The sequence below is a fragment of the Aquila chrysaetos genome, chromosome 6, assembly GCF_900496995.4.
Source record: "Aquila chrysaetos chrysaetos chromosome 6, bAquChr1.4, whole genome shotgun sequence".
In the NCBI taxonomy this organism is placed as follows: Eukaryota; Metazoa; Chordata; class Aves; order Accipitriformes; family Accipitridae; genus Aquila; species Aquila chrysaetos.
The window spans coordinates 48175111-48199838 of record NC_044009.1 but is presented as its reverse complement, the minus strand read 5'-3'; the positions used below and the strand labels follow the sequence as shown (position 1 = coordinate 48199838).

General features: G+C 35.0%; 1 protein-coding gene across 8 annotated transcripts in view; it reads left to right on the top strand.

Annotated features, from left to right (window-relative positions):
- Positions 1-24728, top strand: part of LRP1B (LDL receptor related protein 1B) — a 759343-nt gene that overhangs the window by 491864 nt on the left and 242751 nt on the right. For all 8 annotated transcript variants that reach the window (XM_030018329.2, XM_030018325.2, XM_030018333.2 and 5 more), the window contains 6 exons: positions 3385-3465; positions 4770-4937; positions 6820-7002; positions 13805-14005; positions 15350-15595; positions 23360-23557. In XM_030018329.2, coding sequence (XP_029874189.1) covers positions 3385-3465; positions 4770-4937; positions 6820-7002; positions 13805-14005; positions 15350-15595; positions 23360-23557 — 1077 coding nt within the window. The remainder of the gene's footprint in view (positions 1-3384; positions 3466-4769; positions 4938-6819; positions 7003-13804; positions 14006-15349; positions 15596-23359; positions 23558-24728) is intronic.

The following is a 24728-nucleotide window of genomic DNA, read 5'->3' as shown; positions in this document are numbered from 1 at the left end:
TAGGCTGACATCATGATGGTCTGTGTTCCATAAACATAAATCTCCAGGACCTCTATTACCAGAGAATCTATGGAAGGCAACATGTAGGATCCAATCAGTAAATTCTGTTCATCTGTAATCCCTTAAGTTTGTTTAATTTTGAATTATTCATGACTGGCAACCAGCTAATACTCATTAGTTGAGTTTACATTTTTACTTTTTAAGTCTATGTGTAAATCTCTGCATCTCCTTCTATAACGGCATTCAAGATTTTTGAGTATTTTTACATGTAAATAGTTGTTATGTTTCCTGGAATATCCACCTGCTTTCTCTTGCCTTATTTCTTATTACTGTCTTCCTTTCTCTTCTTTTAATAGTGATATAAATCAGAAAAAAAGAAAGCTAATTTTATATAGACAGTAAATGATATCTGATCAGTTACTTTGAAACAGATGACATATTTGATAAAATCTAAATCAAAATAAAATCATTATGTGAGTAAAAATGAGAATATTATTAAGGTGGACTTCTAATGCTTCAAAGCCATGCTTCAAAGCAAGTAAGTTCTGTTGTGTACAGAGGTAGAATAGGTGATCCCAGTGGACTTGTATTTTGCAATCTCTAGAATTCTAATATTCTATGTAATGGTAGAGCATGGCACTTGGTACTATCATAGTTTATCTGACTAGCTGTAGCTTGTGTTCTCAGACACATTATCAATACACAGAAGTTAATGTCATCTTTGTAATTTCTTCCCATATGTTTTGTTTGGTATCCTGTCAGCTGATCTGGAATATTTCTTTAGATCATTTAATCACCATTTATTTCACCTGCTGTTCTTCAGTTTGGCCAAACTTTACATATGCTTCACGTTTTAGAATCTTGTTTCTTTATCCTCAAGCACTGTGGTTGTGCAGACGTGTCAAGTATTTAATTTTTTCTTCTGCCTTATAATTTGATGGCTAATGGGCATGCTAATGGCATTTATTTAGCTATTCTATTTAGTGTTATATGTTTTCTTCTATGAAACAGTTTAAAATTCTTCTTGTGTTCACAAGTTTTTATATTAAAGGTAAAATCATGGTTTGCTTTTTGTTACCATTTCATATAATTGATTTTTAAATACACCAGTCTTCAGCTATGAATAACTTTTGGCTCCTATTGATTCAAGAACTTACACATACTTATATTGGTATATAGCTAGGGTGAGCAGGACTGGAAAGATGATGCCAATATCATAATGCATACATTTTTTCTAAAGATAGAACCAGATTTACTAAGAAGCATGACATTCCTGAAGAAAATTTGAAAAGAGACCTTCCTTATTTTTCTGCTGCTCTCCTAAAGGAAACAAGACTTGTGGTCATTGTCAGAGACAATGAGTGGAAGTATTGTGCCTGTCCTCTAGGATGTGAGAGGGAGCTGTGGATGATGGTGGAGGCTGGGGCTGAGAAGCAAACACTCGAGATACTGCTAAACATCCTTGGAAAGACTGTGATGGGCTGAGAATCATGAGATGGGGGATGGTGGTGGTGGTGAGGATAATCACAATTCATTTTAATTAGTTTCCGTCTCTTTATACAGGTCTTGGGTAGACAGATGAACGTAAAATAAAGTCATGAAGGTATTCATGTATGGAAAAGGAGAAAACTACATTTAATATATGAGTTAAATTTGTGGAAAAATTATTGAACAGCTAAAAAGCGAAATTAAAAATTGCTTTCAGCTTTGCTTGAAGCACATAAGGCATATATTGTAGCTAAGTACCATCATAGTTGCACATCTCCGTTATTTGTCTTGGAACAGATTTTTGTTGTCACTGTAATGTGTTCCCCCAAGAAAAACAGCTTCTGTGTTGAAGCAGAATAATCACTTCAGTCGTATGATGTTCTTGGTGATCTCTAAATTTTACTATTTTATGCGGCTGGTTTGGTGCTTCATGTTCATGCATGACTTTTTTTAAGCCAAAACTTCCCCTCAGCTTCTGTAAAAACAAAAAACCAAACAAAAAAAACCAAACCAAAAAGACCCAAACCACAAACTTTTTAATTAACTTTAAAACATTTTCTGCACCAAAGATGGCAAGAGGCAGCAAACCCAGGTCAGAAATTCGTTGACTTCAATGACCATTTCTGTTCTTGTCCTAAGGAAATTTTACGTTTGTAGCATGTTTTACAAGTTTAGAAAAACTCTTCAGTACTAATTACACAGCCTAATTCTCAAAATCTTTGTGAAGTTTAGCTTTGTTGTCTCAGTTGTAACAACACTAGACCAACCCAATGTAGCTAGAGCAACCTATGAGGAATACACTTGGAGATTTGTTCTAATCTTGGGCTGTTCTGGTGTGCCTGACAGAACTATATGCACCATTTTGGACATTTCTTTCTGTTGCATTTAGGATGTACTGTGTGGGAACTTCCAACCTGAAATCTTTCAGTGAATGAAAAACTTGCCTCGAAGTAGCAGTTCGGGCAAATTGTTCATGTTTGTCATCTTTGGTTTGCATTAGGTATCAGTTACTGAGAGGTGTCTCTCTTGATGGTCTGTATAGAGAATTTAGGCTCCTCCTTCTTCCTTTTGAATCAAGGTAGACTTTGAGATTGTTTCCTACGATTTGCCAGGTTTTGTAAAGTAGATCTTGTATTTTGCAAACTGAATGGGTACAAGCACTGTTTAACATATTAATGGTATGAATGCACATACCTAGCTATGTCATTGGTTTCAGAAGAAAAACAAGTCTGAAAAAAATCAAGTTGTTCTATGCAAAAGCATATTAGACAATTATAACAACAAATCTCTGTGTGTAACATAGATGAGTCTCTGTGAATGATATTGTCTCAGGTTTCTACTACTTTTACTGGAATGCTTGAAGGAAATGATTGTAAATACTGACATTTTAATTTTGGATTTTTATTATGTCAGCGTACAGTAACTTAATTTCTTGACTGTTCTTTTGCTTGGTACTTAACCTCCTCATTTTATAGTCTTCATTTCCTGTCTTTTACTGGCAGTGCTTTTGCAATTGGAGAACTTTTTTATATAAATAAACACATTGAAAATATGGTTTGTATCAGTCATCAAGCTATAATTAGTCATAAATATTAGCATGCTTAGTAGCAAAGACAACCGTGGTCTGATGGGAATATAGGACCATGTTATAAGATACAGAATAATGCATTTCAGTGGTCCATGTTGAGGAAGGACTAATATTATAGTTAAAAGCCTTTTTATCCTCTCTTTCTGGTGTGTCACCTTTTTTTTCTTCTCCAGATTAATTACCTGGCAGATGCAAATGTTTGATACGATACACTTCTGTAATTTATGCTCATAGGAAGGTGGAAGAATATTACTAAAGAGGATATACATTAAACAGGTTTTTTTATTTCTTATTGAACACTTTCACAGAATTCCCAACGTGTGAGCCACTAACTCAATTTATATGCAAAAATGGAAGATGTATTAGCAGCAAATGGCTCTGTGATTCAGGCAAGTATCAAGTGTTCCATATCTGAAATTAATATGGTAGATATTACATAAATATTGCTTTGATACTCACTCCTTTCTTCTGAGACTGATACTGCCAGTTTGGCTTGTAAGTGGTCAGAGAATAAATACAGTCTTTTTAAATTACTCACCTGACCTAGAAAGCAGCAATATTGAAGCTTCATGTAAGGAATGATGCAGTGCATATGGTAATAGTTACAAATAGTATATTCTGTAGAATGAAGTGTGATGTAAACTTTCATTATTAAAAAAAAAAGCTAAGCTATCACTTGTGAAAGTATTTCCTACTTCTAGAAAACAAAATAGTTCCAGTGACCAAAATATCTGATTTTTTGTCGTTCGTGGGCAAGTTCAATTTAATAAATAGCATCCCTCAAGAGGGAAGGCTAGGAAGACTTTACAATATAGTTATTTCTTTTGTCTGAATGAGTACATATTTGAATGACAGCTGTTCAAATGAATCTTCTCTCAGAGCTTGTGATGTGGGAGTGATGTCATGCCAGTTCTAATAACATTGGATTGGTTCTTCATCCACCATAGCATTTGATATTACTATAATTTTATGACACTCACAGGAATTCATAGCTGTAAATGGACAGATTCCCCAAATTATCACAGTGTGCTTACTGAAATTCTGTGCAAGGAGACCCTTTAGTGTTTACCTAACATATTTATCTTTTCCCTCCTTTGATAATCACGATCAAATTATGGGAATTGCTTTAAGAATGTTTTAATGACTACAACTTTAGAGTAATGAGAAACTACTTTCCACCCTTATTTATGTGCTGCCGTCTTTCTCCACCTTGCACTGTTGCAATGACATGGAAACCTCATTTGTAATACTGTTGAAAAGAAATTCTGACATCAGGTTTTCATTTTGGTTTATATGAAGCTCTTTGTGCGTGTGCTTAACTAAGTTAACGAATCACTGAGAATAAAGTAAAACCAGTGTGTTTGGAAGCCTGTGTTACAGGCGTTACACACGACTAAAGAAATTAAAATCTATAGCCTTCTCATGCTTGCTGGTGTCTGTGATTGAATAACTGTGAATAAGTGTAAGGGGTTAGACTATCCAAAATGACAGAGTCAAGTGCTGTTGGTAAACTAGACTTAAGGAATTACTTGCATTAGAAATAATTTACCATATGCCTGTGGGCAGTAAACATACAATTTTATTTACTGTACATTATTTTTCTCTTGCCTTTTTGGAAATATCTTTTTCTCCTCACATCTTTTATTCAGATTTTTTATCTTTTAAAATAATTTTTAAAAATTAATATTTGCAGATGATGACTGCGGTGATGGAAGTGATGAACTAGGCTGTATTCACTCGTGTTCTGCTGATCAATTCAGATGTTATAATGGTAGATGTATCCCAAGTCATTGGGCGTGTGATGGTGACAATGACTGTGGAGATTTCAGTGATGAAACCAAAACAAACTGCAGCAAGGAAGGTTAGCTTTTTTTTTTGTCTTCCCACATTTTAATACTTAGGAACACAGAGAATACTTTATTTATATATACAGAGGAGTCATCTTCAGTCGATAGAAAAAGAGAAAATGCTTTTAACCTTGGTAAAGGTTGGAATGGAAAATATGTCAAGAGTAATATGATAATACAGAAGTGTATCATAGAAGAAGAATGCATTTGAAAACAGAATGGGTATTATACTGAGATAAGTTTTGTAGTTTTACTTTACTGAATTATGCTAAATGTGATGTTTGTCCTATTACAGAGATGCATGCTGCCTAGATAAAGAGACAGTAAGCAGCATTTCTTAAGTTACCGTTTACATTTTCTGGAGTTTTTATGCAGTAACCCTCTCATTTTTGTGTGATCCAAGTTTTTGTGGTTTGGGGTTTTTTTGGTTTTTTTTTTTTCAGTAGTGTTATTGAAGCATAAAAATGTTTTAACAAACTACGATCCCATTTAAATGCTATACACTGTATTTATTTGGGCAGGGAGAGAAGGGGAGGATGCTTGTAGCAAAGGATAAAGAATGATCAGATAAGAATGAGGGAAAATTTTTCTCTCATATTTTTCTCATGGTGATTCTTCCACAGCAAAGTAATTGTACACGATTTTATCGGTCCTTTTTCATGAGTTTATATTCTAAATCTAGTTGCATACCTCATACAAATAGATGAATTAGCAGAATGCTGTGCATGAGTAATGTAAAGACCTTATTTTTATATATTTACAAAAATTATTTACAAAAATTATTATTTATCTGTATCACAATAATTGGTCTGGAACTGAGCTACTCACTTTCCCCCCTGTTCACGTTCACCTCAGAGCTTAAAGTCCCGCTCTACCTTTTTGTACAACACCATGTTACCTTGGGATTTGCACCACTGTCGCTGAAGGAGCACTGTTTTACACTGTTATTGTCAGTTTATACATCTTCTGTATCCTGCTCTGCTACATCACACACACTTTCCAGCAACTTGTCTTTCCTTTATTTATGATAGAATGCAGATTATTTAGAAAAAAACCAAGGCAACTTTTAATAAAATGAACCATATATTTATAGACAGTGTTATAGGAATTTATTCAAGTAATGCTTTTTGGTACAAACAGGAATGTATTAAGTTTATTGTTACTTTAAAATACATGTTGTTAGTATGTTATGAAATACTAGAAATACAGTGGTAATAGTTTGTGAAAAGGAGGGCAAGGATAAAATTGAGAAGGCCATCATCTAGAAAATACTTAGAGAATTAAATATGTGATGAATAATTAAAATCACATAGTTACTGTGCTTTGAAATGTTCAAGACTGATTCCATAGCTGCACTGAACTGAAGTTCATTGCTGTGGAGTTCAGAAAGGCTCCAACTAGCCTGCCAGTGCTGTAATAGCACAAGCCAGGCAGGTGTTGGGCCTTGTGTCAGTTAGAGCAGAGGTGTGATCTTTCATGTTTTGTGAACTAGGAGATGGACCTGGCTCGGAAAAAAGAGAAGAATGAAGAAAGAGGAGGGAACGTAGCTTGAGTGTGAGAGGCAGGACTTATGAAGCACTGGAAAACTTCATCAGCGTTGGTGCTCCTTATACATGTCCAAATTCTTTCTTGTCTGACAGATGTGCAAAAAAAAATTGGTATTTATCTTGAGCCTGTGGTGGAGGGGGGAGTGAAGGGAGTGAGCAGGATAAGAAAGAGCTTGTCAGAAGCTTGTGTTGGCGTGATGAGTTAGGAAGGAATAGTGAGTTTTAAGTGTAATACTTGGGGACTCTGATTCTGGCTTTGGTTAGGAAGGGGTATTCTAAGTCATTGTACGCTTAGCATGGAAAAAACTCACGTGAGCAAATTCTTCAATATAATTCTTATTTTTCTAAGAAACTCCTTCTCCTGGAAGATGCAGCGGGAAGGAGTTTCAGTGCAGTCCTGATGGGAACTGTGTTCCTGAGTTGTGGCGCTGTGATGGAGAAAAGGACTGTGAAGATGGTAGTGATGAAAAAGGCTGTAATGGAACTATTCGACTATGTGATGAAAAAACAAAGTTCTCCTGCAAGAGTACAGGTATATGCTTGCAGATACGTTTTGCTCTCATTTACTCGGTGTGTGTGTGTGTGTCTGTGATTTAATCGCGTATGTACTGTTTGAATACTGCTTTTAATGTTTAATACTACTGAGGTGATGTTACTTATTCTACTCATACCAGGAAAATAATATTAATGTACTTCCCCTAACCTGTTTTCTGATTTACAATATGAAATGGATGGGTTTTGAGATTACTTAAAGCTGAAACTGTTCTGTATGATAGTACATCAAACAAAATACTTAAATGTAGCATTTAATGGTACTTCAAAGTCCAGGTATTTTCTTCTATTTTCCATCTTTGGCCCTAGAAGTAAGTTAATTGAAATGGTATAAAGTAATTAGCTAGAAGACTTCAAAGCATTAGAACTACAGCACTGGAAATTTGAACTGCAATATTGGAAGAAAAATATATTCTTTGAGGATGTTTAAAATCAAATTTTGCTAAGTATACTTCATTAAAAAATGTAGAAAGAATGTGACTATCTTTACATGAGGATATTTTGCAAAATAATGCTTAGACGGAACATTTTCTTAAGGACAGTCCAGTTAAGGAAGAAATTAATATATGTCAGCATTGTATTAATCTTTTTAAAATTTCTTTCAAAGCTTAATGAAATAGTAGGAGTAAAATAACTTGCAGAGCAAAATTTAATTCAAGATATAATAAGTAGTAATATTGTTGCCATTAGGCAACTGTAATTATTACAAGAAAGGAGAACCCATTCTAATGCCTGTGTTAGCTAATCATAATAAATGTTGCAGTCTACTTATGTGAGCTCTGTCCAAAAGTATTTGTGGACATGTATGGCTACAGTAAGATACTTTACTCAAAGCTACAGTGTGAACAGAGTTCATTTTTAATATGTGAACTACTTTAGGATGTCTTAGAAGTGCTTGGAGGTTTGCTGCTACTTGGATTTTGAAGTTACAGAAATCAAAGTGTCCAGATAAATAAATACAGAATACTGAATTTCATCTGAACAAAACATTTCCTTTTGTGTTCTTACAGTTTCCATAAAGATGTATAGAATGAGTAGCTGTTAAGTGAAATAGCTTCAATAAGTAAAAAGGGATTATTCACTTTTAATAGAATGGTCTGGTTCCTGAAATAAACTGATAGAAACCCTGGCACAGGAAATGCGCTTCTTCCTAATAATGTATTTTTCCTAGTGCTTAAATGGGGAAAAAGTCTCCAGCTACACTGCCTCATTATACAGTTACCTGTGTTTACAGTCGTGTGTAAGGAGGGCAATATCTCAGTTTACAGGATGAAGGATGAAATGTGACTTCTCTGGCTGCCACATATAAATACAGCAAAAAAAATATTTTCATCAAACGTTTGCTAAATTCAAGGGTATGTGACTTTGATTTAGGGGCAAATGCAATCATGCTTGTTGGTTGTGCGGAAACATCACTTTAGGAATCATTTGTGACAGTTTCATCCATAATTTTTTTCTGTCACTATTTTCCTTCTGTCAGTCGTGGAAGGAGCAAAACTGCTGTTCTGGAGGAGGCATGTTGGTAATGCATTGCAACAGAAAACAGTAAAAGCAAATTTTTATTTAGCTACTTTTCAGTTTAATTCTATATGGTGGGACAAATGAATAAGAAAGGTTTTATGAGAAACAGTTTCTGTCACAATCCTTTCAGGTTTCAAAATAAATGTCATTTTCTCTGTGGATTATTCTAAAGAAAGAATACTGTCTGGCTTCCACATTTATGGGAATTGTTCAAATGAGGAGAAATTGTCTAATTCTCCCCTTATAGATTGCTAGGTGGTGGCACCTGTTTTCCTAACTACAGAATATGATGGGTCTGGATAGGAACGTGTATATGGGGGGAGGTTAAACAGCCGATAGGTTTTGAGGGAAATGACAGTTGTTGAGAACAGTAATAGTGAAATATTACTGCACACTTTTTTGCTTACCCCTTTTTTGTTCTATGGCTGTAAGTAGTAGCTGCAGGGTCTCTCCTTACTGTAGTTTTTGTTGGCTCTTGTTAATCTGTCACAATGCCACAGGTGTGAGTGTCATGTTACAACTACAGCATTTGTCAGCCTTCAGCCAAATGTGATTTTTCTGCTTAGAGTAATGGTGATCTCAAGAACCTATCATATCCGGCTCCTTTTCTGATATGCACTTAAGAATATCCAACAGAGAGTATTTCATAACTTACATAGATGGCCTTTTAGTAATTTGCCTCTAATAGTTGAACATTTTTTCCTAATAAGTCATCTGAATCTTTGCTGCAAGCTTAGTTGATAGTCATCTTTTCACCAGTGTAAAAATCTTTTGAATATTGAAAGACTTCTGTCGCATGTCTCCTTAACCACATTTTTCATTGAATAAACAAATACCTTTTTTTTTTCCCCTTGCATGTCTTCTATTTTTATTTTATATTTTTAAACCTTTAATATTTTTGTTGGTCTCACTGGAACTGTCCAACCTGTGCAGTTCTTGAGCTGCGGTATCCAAAGTCAGCCATAATGCTGCAGGGCACTTGAGTTAACAGATATCAGAATGACGTTTCCAATTTTTTCAAGAACATCACACGGTTGTTTGCGGTGATGTGGGATGAAAAATATACTAGAGTTTGCGCAGCAGTAGAATATGGGATGCAATACCTACCTGATTGAGAGTGACTACTGTTGGGCTGTTTCTAGCCAGTTATGTTCTGCTTTTAAATTAGATTAGGCTTCTTTTAAATCAGACTAGACTAAATTAGATTAGATTAAGATCCAACTTCCTATTTTAAATTCTGATTCTGTCCTCCAAAAATTATTACAGGCATGTACTTCAACTCAGTTTTATGTACTACATAAATCTGTCCTTTTTATTCCATCTCCCTACTTTGCAGTTGGTAGTACTGGACCAAGAGCAGAATCTGTGCAATCTCACTTAAAAATTCATCTAATTACTCTAATGATCATAATCAAGTACTTCTGTGAAGACAAATGTAAAAGAGCCATGAATACTTCAGTTTAGTAAGCAGTAGATCTGAACTGTAATGTTTATTTATCATACTTACTGCTTTTTGTATTTCTTTCAAGAAGCAGTTAATTTTGTATCTTACCATTGTTAATGCTACCCTGTGGGCTACTATTTTATACTTCTTGTTTCTTATATGTTAATGATATACTAGAGGGGGAAAAAAGATGAGGGAAGAAGTAGGATTTCTTTGGAGTGTAAGGAATGTACATAGAGAGGAAATAAAGTCAAGGGGTGATCATCACAATGATACTGGAAGAGGAGAGCAATAATACTGTCTGGATGGGGAGTGTAAGAGTCAAGATGCAAGTATGTGACAAGTAGAGAAGAATGGAGAGAAGTTGACAGAGGAAGGCTGGAAAGAAGGGGTTTTTGAGAATGAAGATGAGGAGGAAATTGGTAGGGCTGCCCTACAGGTTCTGTGAGGGCTGGTGAGGAAAGGGTTACTGTGGAGAGAGATGGCATGAGAGGAGTTTTGAAAGAGGAGATTTAGTAAGAACATAGGAATGGGATGCATGCAGGAGTTCAAAGGCTGGGTGGAAAGGTTATCAGTCATGAGGTGCGTTTAGCAGTGTTGCTTCTGCTTATTCTCTGCCTGCTCTGTCTCCTCTCTCACTTTCAGATCTTTAGAGCTGCACATCTTGTACAGCTACTTTTATAAGCTTTTTGAACATAATGATGGTTCAGAATGGTGAAATTTCTGACTGGAGGGGTGGTTTCAGTTGACATTGAAAGTTTAAATAAAAAGAAATCACCACAGCAAGTAAACTAGAAAATGACATATGTTGTTCCAACACTGTTTTTATCCTCAGTTCATGGTATCATCGTTTTCTGTGGTAGCAGGCTGTCTTCTTTAGGCCCTGAAATTTTTTCTTTTGTCTCATCCAGGAGATGTTTCTAAACATCTGCTTTCTACTAAAAGCTTTTAAATACCAGAAATTACCATGTTCTTGAAACAATGTAGTTCAGTCTACGTCTCAGGTGTGTTCTGCAGGTTAAGCAAGATCATTGACCATCACAACATTTTATTAAATGTGTCAGATTAGAACAGTTTTTCATTTTGAGGGGAATGAGATTGAGTCCATTCTATAGGTTAGGAAGGCATTACAGCTTTAGACAGTAAGAATTAACTGTAAGAGGAAACTGAATGCAATTAATGCTCCATCAAAGTAGTTTTCCTACAGTTGAATATACAATTGGTCGAAAAACTTCCTTGGCTCGGTATCCCAACAAAGACTGAACAGTATGAAAAAGTTAATTCTGTTGTACTTGCTAATATTTGTAGGAAATAAAAAATGTTGGAGAAGCATTTGGATCAGTCTTTCCCACATACTTGTTGCTTCAGAACTTCTGATTCACTACTTTACACGTATTTCTTCTGTGTTACATAAAAGAGCTATGGAAAAGAACAGATAAATCCATTGAGGCAAGTAATTTATGATGGAATTTTACTAAAAAGGTTCCTGGAAACCAAAAATATGAGTTTCAATAAGGGGCAATAAAGCAAAAATACTTCAGTGAATTTTAAGTAATGATTTCAAGACAATCATAATACTTCATTGAGTCCATCTCTTTAATATTTTGGCAAAGATTAATTCCTTGAAAGTATATTCTACTTAAGAACATGTCATAGCTATCATAGTGGAAGATTAATCTTTTATTATAAAACATATCTTCATTAAGGTAAAAGAAGGGCAGGAAAACTGATTTGCTCTGTAAACATTTGTATGTATAAAAGTTTAAAAAACAGATTAGGAGCTGTACTGGAAGCAACGTCAATTTACTTTGGGATCTGGTTAGTTTGCTTGACATTGGTATTTTCCATTAGCTTTAATTCTACTGCTGTGTTATAATAATACATAAAATCAAGGATCATTTCAAGATAATAAAAAATATGGATGCTTTTTTGAAACACTTGTGATTGCATGTAAATGATAAACTGCATACATATCATGCATACAACTTTGTTTCCTTGTGTCTGTGCAATTCTGTCTTTTCAGTGTATGATATTTGGGACTTTGACCACTATAGAAAATGATGAAAGCTTTTCATTCTAATTGACACAACTCCCTGTTTAAGTTTTCCAGGTGATTTTGCACTGGTAAAATTATGTTCTGTCGTTTGAAACCACACTCACTGTACTATGATCCTGAAGTTTCACTTCCTGCTTTTCTTCACCAAAAGTGAAAAAAGTCTCACATTTGCCTTGTGAGTGCTGCAGAAGCATGGTTTTTTCATTGGTCTTGTTTCACTGTATTTTATCCCATTGTCATTCTGTGAGGATGTCAGCACCCTTCCCATTAAAAGAAGACAAAAATATCAAAGGAAAAGCGTTATGCTAATCTTAAGCAAATATTTCCTTTAAAGGAAATGGAAATCTGCTACTATAGTATGGCAGACAGAGTTACAGTTAGGGACAGTTGCTACATTGTATGGACAGCAGTACAGAATCTCTTTTGAGGTGGTTTTGTATTGAACTGTGTCATGGTCGATACAGAGTAAAAGACAGCCTGTAGCAGATTTGGCACTGAGGTGTATTAAAGAACCAACAGTATTAGAATTTTACCATAGCTGATTATTGCACACACTTACTCGCTTGCTTCCCTTGCAAAATCACAAACAGTCTCAATTTCCTATTGGGAAGATTACTGCTAAACTGGGAAGGGTGGGCAGAAAGTCATGCCAGTTCATGCTGTGCAACTGTTTGCAGTTGCCAGTCTCGGGCATCACCAGTCAGTCCCTGGGCATCCACCAGCATTGCTGTCAATGGATCCAGACATTTCCAGGGTCTTCACCATTCCAGCCTGTTTTTCTCCGCCTAAATAGTTTATAGGCAGAAGCACAGTGCAAGATCAGCCTCCTAACCCATGGTTCTGCCTGTTGTCTCTTTAGTAATTGGAGAATAAAGTACATGCTGCTTCTGTTCAGTCCAGGTGTTATCAAAATTTACAACTAACCCCTACTGCTTGTAGCTACCAAGTAACAAGTTTATGCTAAAGAGTTGAAAAATAGTTTGGGACAGGAGTACACACACACGCACACCTGTAAGTGGTAACATTCACAATCTCAGCTATTTTTCACCTATTAAAATCCCTGGCTTGGGTGAGTCTAATTTAGTACCCCTGTGCTTTTTAAAGATCAACCCCACTTTCTCAATCAAGAGACTGTCTCTAAACATTGATGGACAGCACAAAAGTGATTTTTTTTTTTTTTTTTTTTTTTTCCCCATTTGAGGAGTGAAGTAAATGATCTGAACCCTGGTTTGATAAAACTGAAGTCACGTAAGAAATTTCACCTCTTGTAGTTATTTTGTCTAAAAGCTGATCATCTGTCTGACATAATCTGGGACTGTATTGTATATACTTCCTAGAAAGATTTTTGTTTCTCAAACCCATGCTAATAGAAAGTCATATATTGAAACATTGCTCCTATGGAAGGCTGTTGGATTAGAAGATAAAGGGAGAGAGATGAAAAAAAAGCAGAAATTAAAAAAAAAATAGTATAATTTTGTATATTTAACAGATTATGAGGATGTATCCTGCCTGTATGCAGTTCTGTTCAGCATAGAAATAATTAGGATTAATGTTGTTTGGAAAATGAGACTGTCAACATTGATGTGGCTGATGCTTTGGAGCATAAGTACAAGTTGGTTTCTTTTTGCTCTTCTAAGAGGAAAGTACTATTAGAAGAAAAGCATAATAAAAAAAACATGTATCTGTGTAATGTTACTGAAGGTTTTTTCTAAAGTTTGCTTCCAGTCTGATTTCCTGTGTTTATTGTCTCTTTTCTCCAAGGGAGATGCATTAGCAAAGCGTGGCTATGTGATGGCGATATTGATTGTGAGGATCAGTCTGATGAGGATAATTGCGAGGGCTATATGTGTGGACCACCAAAATACCCTTGTGCTAATGATACCTCCATCTGCCTACAGCCTGAGAAGCTCTGCAATGGGAGAAGAGATTGTCCTGATGGATCTGATGAAGGCGATCTTTGTGGTACTTCTTTTAGACACATTTTCCTGATTATTATTGATATTGTCTGTCACAACACTTCCTGTTGAAAAAATAGTTCTCATGTTAATGTTACTGAAATTTTATCACTGTATACTGGATACCGTATAGGGCCAAGCTTGGTTTTTAACAGTTGTTGCAACTTTCAGATGGTGTGTTATTAGTCAACAGGTATTTCAGCAGTTGTTAATTATTTAGTTTTAAAACAGACCTAGGTATAAACTGAAGGACAAAAATGGGATGTTGGGCAGCGCATTTGCATGTCAGACACACTAGGAGCTTGATTCTTTTTTGTCATGATAAAAAAGCCCTAAAAAACCAAACTTGAAATCTGAACAAAGGACCGTTAGAAGAAGGGCTGAAGGGTGCTTTTTTTATTTTTATTTTTAAGTGGGAAGGAAATAATTCTTCTGTAGAAAACTCTTGTGTTTTATACATCTTATCACAAATGAGCAAGACTTTCAGACACTTGCTAGAATTGAACAAAATAACTAAAAGACACACATAGATTTAAAAAAAAAAAAAAAAAAAAAGTTAAGCTTATTTACCAGTGCAATAATGCACCAGTCTGGCCCTCCCGTTGATTCCGTGGATATCAGTAGTACTATATGGTAAGGAGTAGTTCAGTGCTTTTTTGGTCCAGAGGTCGCAGAATTTCTCAGACACAATTATCATGCTTTTAATTCAGATGCTTTAATGGTTTCACAAATCACCTTCAATTCATTTAGCAGAGCTTTGCAAATCATCAGTTACCTACAGAATATGATGTGAGAGCACTGACACAGAGAATGCAGAAATAGTGTTCTCTAGTAGCTCTTATTGGAAAAGGAGGAGAAAGAAATCCTGATTTTTACTTTTATTTGTACATGTTTCTTTGATAAGTTGCTTGTGATATAGATACATAGGACTAAGAGTTGGAGCCTTCTCCCTGAAAGCTCAAGTGGCTGGAGGCAAAGGAAGTATTTGGGAAAGTATGGTTATTTCTCTGTGCCTCAGCTTTTGGTTACCTTTGAAGATGGTTGAGCTGTAATGGTCTTTGGACTGACTCTGTATAGACATTCTTCAATGAATGAAACAGTATGCATGAAAGTCCGAAAATGTACATACATTGCACATCTGCCCTGCTAAAATCTTCAAAGGTTGTAGTAAAGCTACCATGCTGAATACTTACAAATTAGATAATTTTAAAAATAAATATAGAAAGCTGTTTAACAAATGTAAAATTCAGTCTGTGCTTCTTAGAGGCCTTTTATGTGTTTTAGTTGACTTGGTGACTTTAACTGACAGCCCTTGCAGCCCTTAATGGTTTTTTTTTCCATGTTATTTCAGATGAATGTTCACTTAACAATGGTGGATGTAGCCATCAATGTTCTGTGGTTCCTGGAGGAAGAATTGTGTGCTCCTGCCCTGCAGGATTCAGTCTTAGTATAGACAACAAAACTTGTGAGATTATGGATTACTGTACCAAGCATCTTAAGTGTAGTCAAGTATGTGAACAGCATAAAAATACTGTCAAGTGCTCATGTTACGAAGGCTGGAAGCTCAGTAAGGATGGAGAAAATTGCATTAGTTCTGGTAAGCTGAAATTCAGTGTATTTTCAATATTCCAGATGTTAATAGCTGTTATGTCCATTTAGTGAGAGGCTATTTCCTTTTTTTTTAATAAGAAATATGGGTTTGGATTATCTGAATGTGGAGCTGATAGCAATCTGAAGAACTCGTTAAAGCTGTCCCTATTCTTGATGCAGGATGAAGGGGTATTGCAATATTAGTTTGATGCTTATAGGACTTTCTAATAATGTTAATACCAAATAACTTCTAAGTTGTTTGAAGTTCTGTACAGTTTTTCATGTGTATTTAATATGCAGGGTATATATATATGTGTATATATATATATGGAATTAGTATGTATTTTGAATAAATGGATCGATCTGTGACATCATGATATTGATCAGTATTAATGAGGGTTCAGACGTTTAATTTTGAATGTGCATGCACACACATATAGTCAATTATCTGCTGCCTGTTAGTGTTCACAATTTAAGCTGCTTTTTCACCTGTGACATTCTGGTACTTGTTTTTTGACATCAGTAGGCCTGTTCAGCTCACTAATCAAGAAGAAACCTAACATAAACCAAAACAGGAGAGGGGAATGCATTCCCCTCATTGTTCACTATTGATATATACTGAAAGCATGCTTTAGAAACTATGTTACGGCTGTCTTTTTCAAGTGCAGTGTTGTGTGTAAAATACAAACATGTATATGCAATATAAAGTGTCATCACATCTTTACCCCTTACCACCCCGTAGGGAGTTAAAAATAGCACTGATTTTGCTGTCTAGATTTTCAAAATTTCACTTTAGGATTCTTTGATATTTTTATTCTTTATTATCTTTATTCTTTGATAGTATCTTATCAATTCTGAGTAGAAATAGCTCCCAAACTGTCTATCACTTATTTGGATATTTTATAATTCAATAGATATGATGATTAAGATATTTTTCATTTATTCCAGATACTCAGCATTTCCTTAGATGATTCACATGAAAAAATTCTGAATCACTAAGCCACAACTAAAAGCCCAGGTTTCCTATTGCTAGTCACCTGGAAGAATTTGGTAGTTAGCAGCCAACTTAATGGTCCATATTTCAGAAAAGGCAAATTGTAATCTTTCTGCCTTGACAATGTTTGAGCTAATTTACACAACTTTTTAGATCTTTGTTACAGTAGTAATGAAGCCTATAATTTACTTATGGCCAAAATATCTATTGGATGTAATAAAAATAGTGTTTCTCTTTGCAAAACAATGAATAATGAAAATTTAGTTTTATATCATGGATGTTCTCTTAAAGAGCTTTGAGCAAATGCTCGTGAATTGCACATCTTGCCTTTGAGCTATTTTTTTAATTCATTAAGAATGTGGTTTACATTCATCAGGCTGGAATAACTGTTGTTATCATTTCCAGAATGATCTCCAAATTGAGTCTTTGTGTCTCCGTAATTGTTACTATCGTATGTAATAGTTACTACTACAGTATGAGATCAGGAACGTATGTTGTTCAGGTGTTACTGAGCTATGCTGATAGTCGACTCTCAAATCATGCTTCCCTGGCATATTACTGTGGTTCTGTATATTTGAACTTTATTTTATTGCTGTTAAAACTCTAATTTTATGACACTGCTTTAGTCTTATTCTCATTGACTTTTGATCAATCTGATCTGTTTTATTATAGACATTTCCAGTAATTCAAAAAGAGCATTCTTACTGGGTTACAGAAATAAAAGAATTAAAAGCATTTAAGACCGTGTTAGTAACTTGGTAGAGGAAAGCTTGAAAGAAATTTTAGGTTAAAGCAAATAGAAATGACCAGTATTTGGAAGCTAAAGGAAAAACCCCAAAGTGAAATATACTCACTGGTGCTGAAAAATAAGAAAAGTGAGACTACAGTTTCTCAGGTTTTTTAAGTCCTATTTCTGCTTAGTGTTTACTGATGTTGGTGAGAATCTGAAGTTCCAAATTGATTTTTACAAATTTTCTCAAAGAATGTAGTATTAAATATATGATTTGAGATCAGTGATGTCAGCTGGTATAAAGAAAAACAATACCTTTCTTTACAAACTGTAAAGATACTTTCCTAATTTCATCAAAGATGCAACAAAATTATTCCACATTAAATATGACATATGCTTTTTTAGTCATTAATAATCTTGGCCCCTTTCAGTTTATTTCATTTGAAGGTCATGATAAGTACTCTGAAGGACAGATTCTCTGATACTTTAGTTGTTGACTGTGTGAACAGTGTTTTAGTGAAGCGAGCACAATTTTGGTCTCATTTGTGAATCTGTTAGCCTCAAAATGTCCATACCATTTATGCCTCTGTGCATGAGGTATTAAGTGAACATAAAATAAAGAAAAAAGCTTTCATATAATACTGTTACAAGTAGAGTTCAAAGTGATATTGCAAAGATAAACAGTCCCCCAAATGCCAAACTACTTCTTCAATAATACCAGTTGGTATAAAGTAATTCTTGGAATAGCCATAGTGATTTAAAATGCCTTGAACCGGGAGTAGGTGTGTATTATATTAGAGAAGTAATTAATAATCCTTTCCCAGGAGAAAAAAATTACTCAGACAAAAATTATTACCTTGCCTTTAGCTACGTTTTTTTTGCTATCTAAAATAGCACTTGCCTATATACAGTCAAACATTTCATTAGTACACAGCAATAACATGTAAAGTTAGTATGCAGCGCTTCAGTTTTTCAAAATAATGTAAAGACATTTACTTGAGTGTCCATCAGAAATCTAATGGGAATATGAATGCTTAAAATGCAGTAATGTATGTGTTGGGGGGGGGGGGGGGTGGATCACATATCAGAATCAAATAGTATCTTTGTGAGAAGAATCTAATGAATTACCAGAGAAATATAATGAGTTGTGGAATAATAAGTATATAGAAATAAATGGCTTGAACTGAGCAGTTCTTTTCTTTTTAGTTTCTCTTTCAATGCCTTTCTCTTAGTTTGCCCTGTTTTCCCTCATTTCTGCTTATGTTCTCTTCATTTCTTGAGGGTTTTAAGTGATGTTGTGTTTTTCTCCTTCAGAGTTTCTTCACTATCCATATCTCTTGTTTTCATCTAGTTTGCTTTCTGCTGTTCTGGCATGTGTATTGTTATATTACTGACTTCCAAAAGACTGAATGTTTCGTTCATTTTTAAATTTATATTGATTGAACTAAAAGTATGGTACAGAGCTCCATTATTCAGATAGAAAGTCAATATAAATTATATATTTTCATACTCTTCTTCCTAGTTTCTCTTGGAACATATTTCAAAATAAGTTGTGCTGATATATTGCACTTGAATTCTTTCAGATCATAATAAGCATACAGAAAAAAATCTGTTCTTGAAAGATATTTAAATATCATGTTTACATTCAGCCTTTCAGAATTTGGTATAATAAAAGTTAGATAAACTCAGAAACACATAGCTTAGTATAGATTTAATTAAAAAATGACTGTCAACCTTTTATAAACTGTGGGAACTCTGTTATATCACTAGATATATATGTTTGGAAAAGAGAATGATGTGTCTCTATGTTTGATCTGTCTAGCTGGTTTTAAATTCAATTATGTTATAATTTCCAGATAGCTTTCAATACAAAAATGGAGGGTGGGTGTGGGGAGGATAGTCCAATCCTCTCTGAGCAATGTCAGACTTCTAATGAAGTTTTTTTTCAGACACTTTACGAAGTTATCATTTTCCTTTGAGGTAAATTTCATAAAAGCACAGTGTAGGTTGCTTGCTGTACTGCTGCTGTTACAGTAAGCTTCAATGAAACAATAAGCTGCAGGTAGCATTTTTCCCAAGAAAAAATTTTCAATTAAAACCACTGGAAAATGTGAAGCATTATTCTTTCCATACAGCCTTTTTTGAGTGTATTGTTTAGGCGGTTTTCTTCTATGAGATTTTTTTTGTACAACTGTTAATGTACAAAACGCTTTATGTTCATATCATGTATTTTATACACTTACCTATATGGCAAAAAAGGCTTGGAGCAGTCATGAAATCAGAAGGTACAGAAATATATGATTTTTCTCTAATAAATGGTTATCAATTACTTTCCTTAAAGCTTTAAAGAATGGAATCAATAACCATTACACTAAAATGAGTTAAGGTGAGGTTTTATGAAAATACTCTTAATCAGATGGTAAATTAAAGAGTATTGGCCCTGAATTTTGAGAAGAGGAATCAAGTGGGAAAATAACATCAAATTTTTGTTTTATAGGGTGATGGAAGCATAACGTTAAATAAAATTGATTCGATTCAATCTGAAAATTCTAGTTCACTGTAATATAGCTCATTTTATAGTCATTGAAGGTCGGAAGGAAGATCAAAGGCTATCTAATACTGCTGTTGTTTATCTGCTTTCAAAGACCTTTAAGATACCTTCAGTGGTGAACTTCAAGTTTCCCAGGGGTGAGATTTTTCAGTGCCTCACTCACCTTAAGACTTTTTTTTTGCTAGTCTTTCTGAGTCTTCCTGCTCCAGTTTAAGCCTTTAATCCTTGGCCTACTTGTTATTTATATAAAACCCAAGATTTTTCCTATTTTCAATTCATCAGCCTTTTACGTCTTTGGAGAATTTTATGTGCTTCCACTCATCATCTTATTCCATTGCTTTTTAGACTAAGCAGTTCCAGATTGTTCATTCTTTCCTTGCAGGCCATGCTTTCTTGACCTCTTACAACACTTGCTGATTTCCTCTTGCATTTCTGTAGTTGATTCACGTTCTTCTTTATGAGCTGTGCTCAGAACAGGGTACAGTATTGTAGACTGTCTTCACCAAAACTTAGGGGGACGGAGTGGAAGGGTTATGTCATATTTATTTCAAGTGGAAACCTTGAGTTGACCTTATTTACAGTGGCATGCCATTGTTGATCTAATTTTCTAGATTCTTTCCCACAGATCTGGTATCCCATCAGTTATATACTCAATTTTATGCAGCTTATTATCCTTGAAATGTGGTACTTACTGCACATACAATAATTGGGGGGGTCAGGCAGTAATAAGTGAAATTCTAGACTCCAGTCATCCAGGCTGTGGTGATTGATTGCTACATTATGTAAAGCAGAGTGGTGGCTGGACTCTGGCTCACAACTCACCAGGCAATAATTACTGCTATCCATTTGGCTCTATTTAAATATCCTTATCATAGAGGAACCTATGGAAAACTGGTTTCCGTCTGCTTTCTGAATTCTTTCCAGAGAAATTCTGCACTGCGATGCAGTGTCTCTTGTTTGTTGCAATATCAATAATTTTTTTGTTTTATGTAGTATCACATCTGTGACTTGACTGTCTATCAGCCACAATAACCAAGGATCTGAATCTACATCTTTGCATTGTTATGGGAAGGGTAAGAAAGAGGAGGGGGGAAAAGCAGCACATGACCTGCTCATTTAAACCAAAATGTTCAAATAAACAAAATGGTGTTCCTTTGCCTACACATATTTTCTTACTCATCTCTTGTTGTTGATATGCATGCTTAAGTACTGTACCTTAAATTTGTCAAGATCTCATTGAACTCTAATCCTTTTCATCAGTGTACTTGATAATTTGCACCGTAGGTTATGTAGCTTAAGCTAGACTTCCTCTACTTTGAATGAAAAAAAAACATCCAACATAACACAGATTTATTAGGTTTCTTTTTTTCCATTGTGGTGGTAATTACTTAGAAACATAAAAGAAGCTACTGGTGATGTCCATCGTGTGTGTTCTTATGTGTTGGAGTTGCCTAAAAGCCAGTATGTCAGTAGCCTGTGGTTTCCTGCATAATAGCTGCCAATTTATCAGAAATTGGGAAGTGCTATTAAAGTGTTTCTCAGGTTCAGATAACTGGTACTTGTGAAACGGCTACTAAAGTCAGTGATCTTGTTCTTCATTAAATTAATTAACTACTGCATAGCTTTGAAAAATTGGCTTTGCAGAAAGTCATTCTGGCTGTAACAAATAGGAGGATCATTTGGAAAATCCAAGCCAGGTTATGAACAAGTACTTCAAGGGCAGAGACATAGCTCTACTGAGGTACCTGATTAACTTAACACATCTGTCGTGGTTTAACCCCAGCCAGCAGCTAAGCATCATCCAGCCACTCGCTCACTCCTTCCCCTACCCCCAGTGGGATGGGGGAGACAATAGTGAAAAAAAAAAAAAGGTAAAACTTGTGGTTTAAGAACAGTTTAATAGAACAGAGAGGAAGAAAATAATAATGATAACAACAACAATAGTAAAATGACAATAATAACAATAAAAGGATTGGAATATACCAAAACAAGTGATGCACAATGCAATTGCTCACCACTCGCCAACTGATGCGCAGTTAGTCCCCGAGCAGCGATCCACCCAGGCCAACTCCCCCCAGTTTATATACTGGGCATGACGTCACATGGCATGGAATACCCCGTTGGCCAGTTGGGGTCAGCTGTCCTGGCTGTGTCCCCTCCCAACTTCTTGTGCCCCTCCAGCCTTCTCGCTGGCTGGGCATGAGAAGCTGAAAAATCCTTGACTTAGTCTAAACACTGCTTAGAAACAACTGAAAACATCAGTGTGTTATCAACATTTTTCTCATACTAAATCCAAAACATAACACTATACCAGCTCCTAGGAAGACAATTAACTCTATCCCAGCTGAAACCAGGACAACATCATAATTTAATCTGTATGTGCAATGGTTATCAAGAGAAGAACATGAAATGAATCTTTCTGAAATGAATATATAAGCATCTTTCTATTTGGTGATAATTTGTACAACTTTGAATATTTTAGAAGAACAATGCAATATTGCCTATTGCCATAAGCTGCCAATAGTCTGTCTGTTATATAAAATGGAGGTTTAATTGTATGGAAAACAACAACCCCAGTATCATTTGTGTTTCACTCTAGGAGAAAGAACTGGAAAAAAAAAAAAAAGCGCAAGCTACTTTCCCACAGAAAAGGATTGGTGTGAAAAACTTTCTTTACTAAAGCGGATATTCTGATTCAACAGTTTACATAATCCAATTCTTGTCTTTCTTGTTTGTTTTACTAACACAGCTACTTGTTTGAAAAAAATTTCCTAATCTAAAATATGTAAGAACTATAACGAAAAACCAATTTTATAGTATGGTTGACCTATGCAGAGAGCGTTTACAGATATTTATGTATCATTTGATATAAACTCACAGACACAAATAATCTAGCATTAATTGAATAACAAAGGAAGGAGGACTTTAGTGGTAGTGATGGGGTGTATCAATAAGCATATAAAATGTTCATTTCCTTGCTTTGTAGTTTGGGGTGATGGTTTTGGGTTTTTTTTTTTTAAGCACTTCAATTGAAAACACAAGGTATGTTATAGATATTCAAAAGTTACATTATATATATTTTATTAAATTGTTTCACCTAACTGGCATTTGAAACAATATACAATTTAATGGATTAATTTTTCTAAAACTTTTGAGAAAACAGATTTCAATTTTGGTAACATGACTTTTTAAAGCTCTAAGTATGGACTCCTTGTGGTGGAGCTACAAAACACGGTTCAGTAGTTGAGTTTGATATTCCTGAATTTAATGTTTAATATCTCTAGTTGTGATCAAAGGTAATGCTAGAAGGGAGAAGTGAGAAGTCTCCAGGACTGAAAATGTATTTGAAAGACTGCTTATCAGAAGATGAATTGTTTTAATCACCTGTTTCTCCTGATAAAGTATTCTGTTGTTCTTATTCCACTTGTTATTTATATCAATATGTAACAATATCTTCTTTATTATTCTTTTGAAATGTATAATCTTCTGCTTCCAGATCCATTTGAGGCTTTCATAATTTTTTCTATTCGACACGAGATCAGAAAAATTGATCTTCACAAACGTGACTACAGCCTTTTAGTTCCTGGTTTAAGAAATACAATAGCACTTGATTTTCATTTCAGTCAGAGTTTACTCTACTGGACAGATGTGGTAGAGGACAAAATTTACAGAGGCAAGCTCTCTGATACTGGAGGTATGAATTTAATCTTTAATTTCTTAACAGTAAGAACAACTGCAGTTACAGGGTGTTAGACCTGGTAAATCATAACTGAGCTACCATTCACAGAAGCACAATTTATGATGGCATTCTGCCTTTAAAAAGGTGTGTATCTGGGTTGTACTTGATGTAGAGCTGGAAAAAGACTTTTTGTTATAAAAGTTTCCTTTTGCAGTAGGTTTTAGGGGGAAGAAAATGGCAAATGCAAAGGGCTGATATTTCTTCCTGGTCCAATGAGTGCAATATTGATTTTTTTCATTTTTTGTAATTTACCTTCACCTTATTAAAAAAGTATAAGAATTTACCAGATGTCTGAAAAATTATCTGCTCTCACTAGGTGGAAGATTTTGCTTCATAATTTTATAGCATTCTGAAAGACTGGTTCTTTGCCCTGGTGACATAATTATGGCCTATAACTCAATAAAATCTCATAATGTATACAAAGGTGTTTCTACAAAATGTTCTTTGTTGAAGTGGATGTTCAGGTGCTTTCATTCCTGCATGAGCTAACAGGCATAAGCACGTTTAACTTGCTTCCACAAAAGTTCACATATGCATTCATGCATATGTTCTCTGACATGTTTGGGTATTGTTTTCTGGGTTTTTTTCTTCTCCTTAGTAGATGGTATTTGTGGGTATTTTTATATCCACAGATCCAGACCAGGAAAGAAATATCCTACGCTGCTAAGTATATAAAGACAACCAAAGACTTGCTACTTTTCATTAATGGTTGTGGTGTTTGTATGAAACCAGTAAGGTAGTCTGTTGTCATCATGCTGTATTATAATCACACTGTACCAGAACCCAAGTGACTTCTGTGCTGTATTAAAGAAAAAAAATCATTTACTCCCTCAGTCTTGCAGCTGTCAAGAACTGGCTTGCAACTGCAAAAAGCACTGTGCCTTCCTGGAAGTCCTGAGGGCTAACAGAGTGCTTCTGTAGTTGGCCTTTGTGTGAAAAAATTTGAGACCGTCCAGAGGAAGTTCTTGGTAGGGAAGAGCTGTTAGTAGACAGTGACAGTATGAATTGTGCATGTGAATTCGAAGGACCAAAGTAAGGCTGTTTATTTTACAGCTTTTCAAAATATGTAGTCCAAACAGTGTTCTCCCTACCGTTTCTGTCTTCATCAGAATCTTTCAGTTTTCTC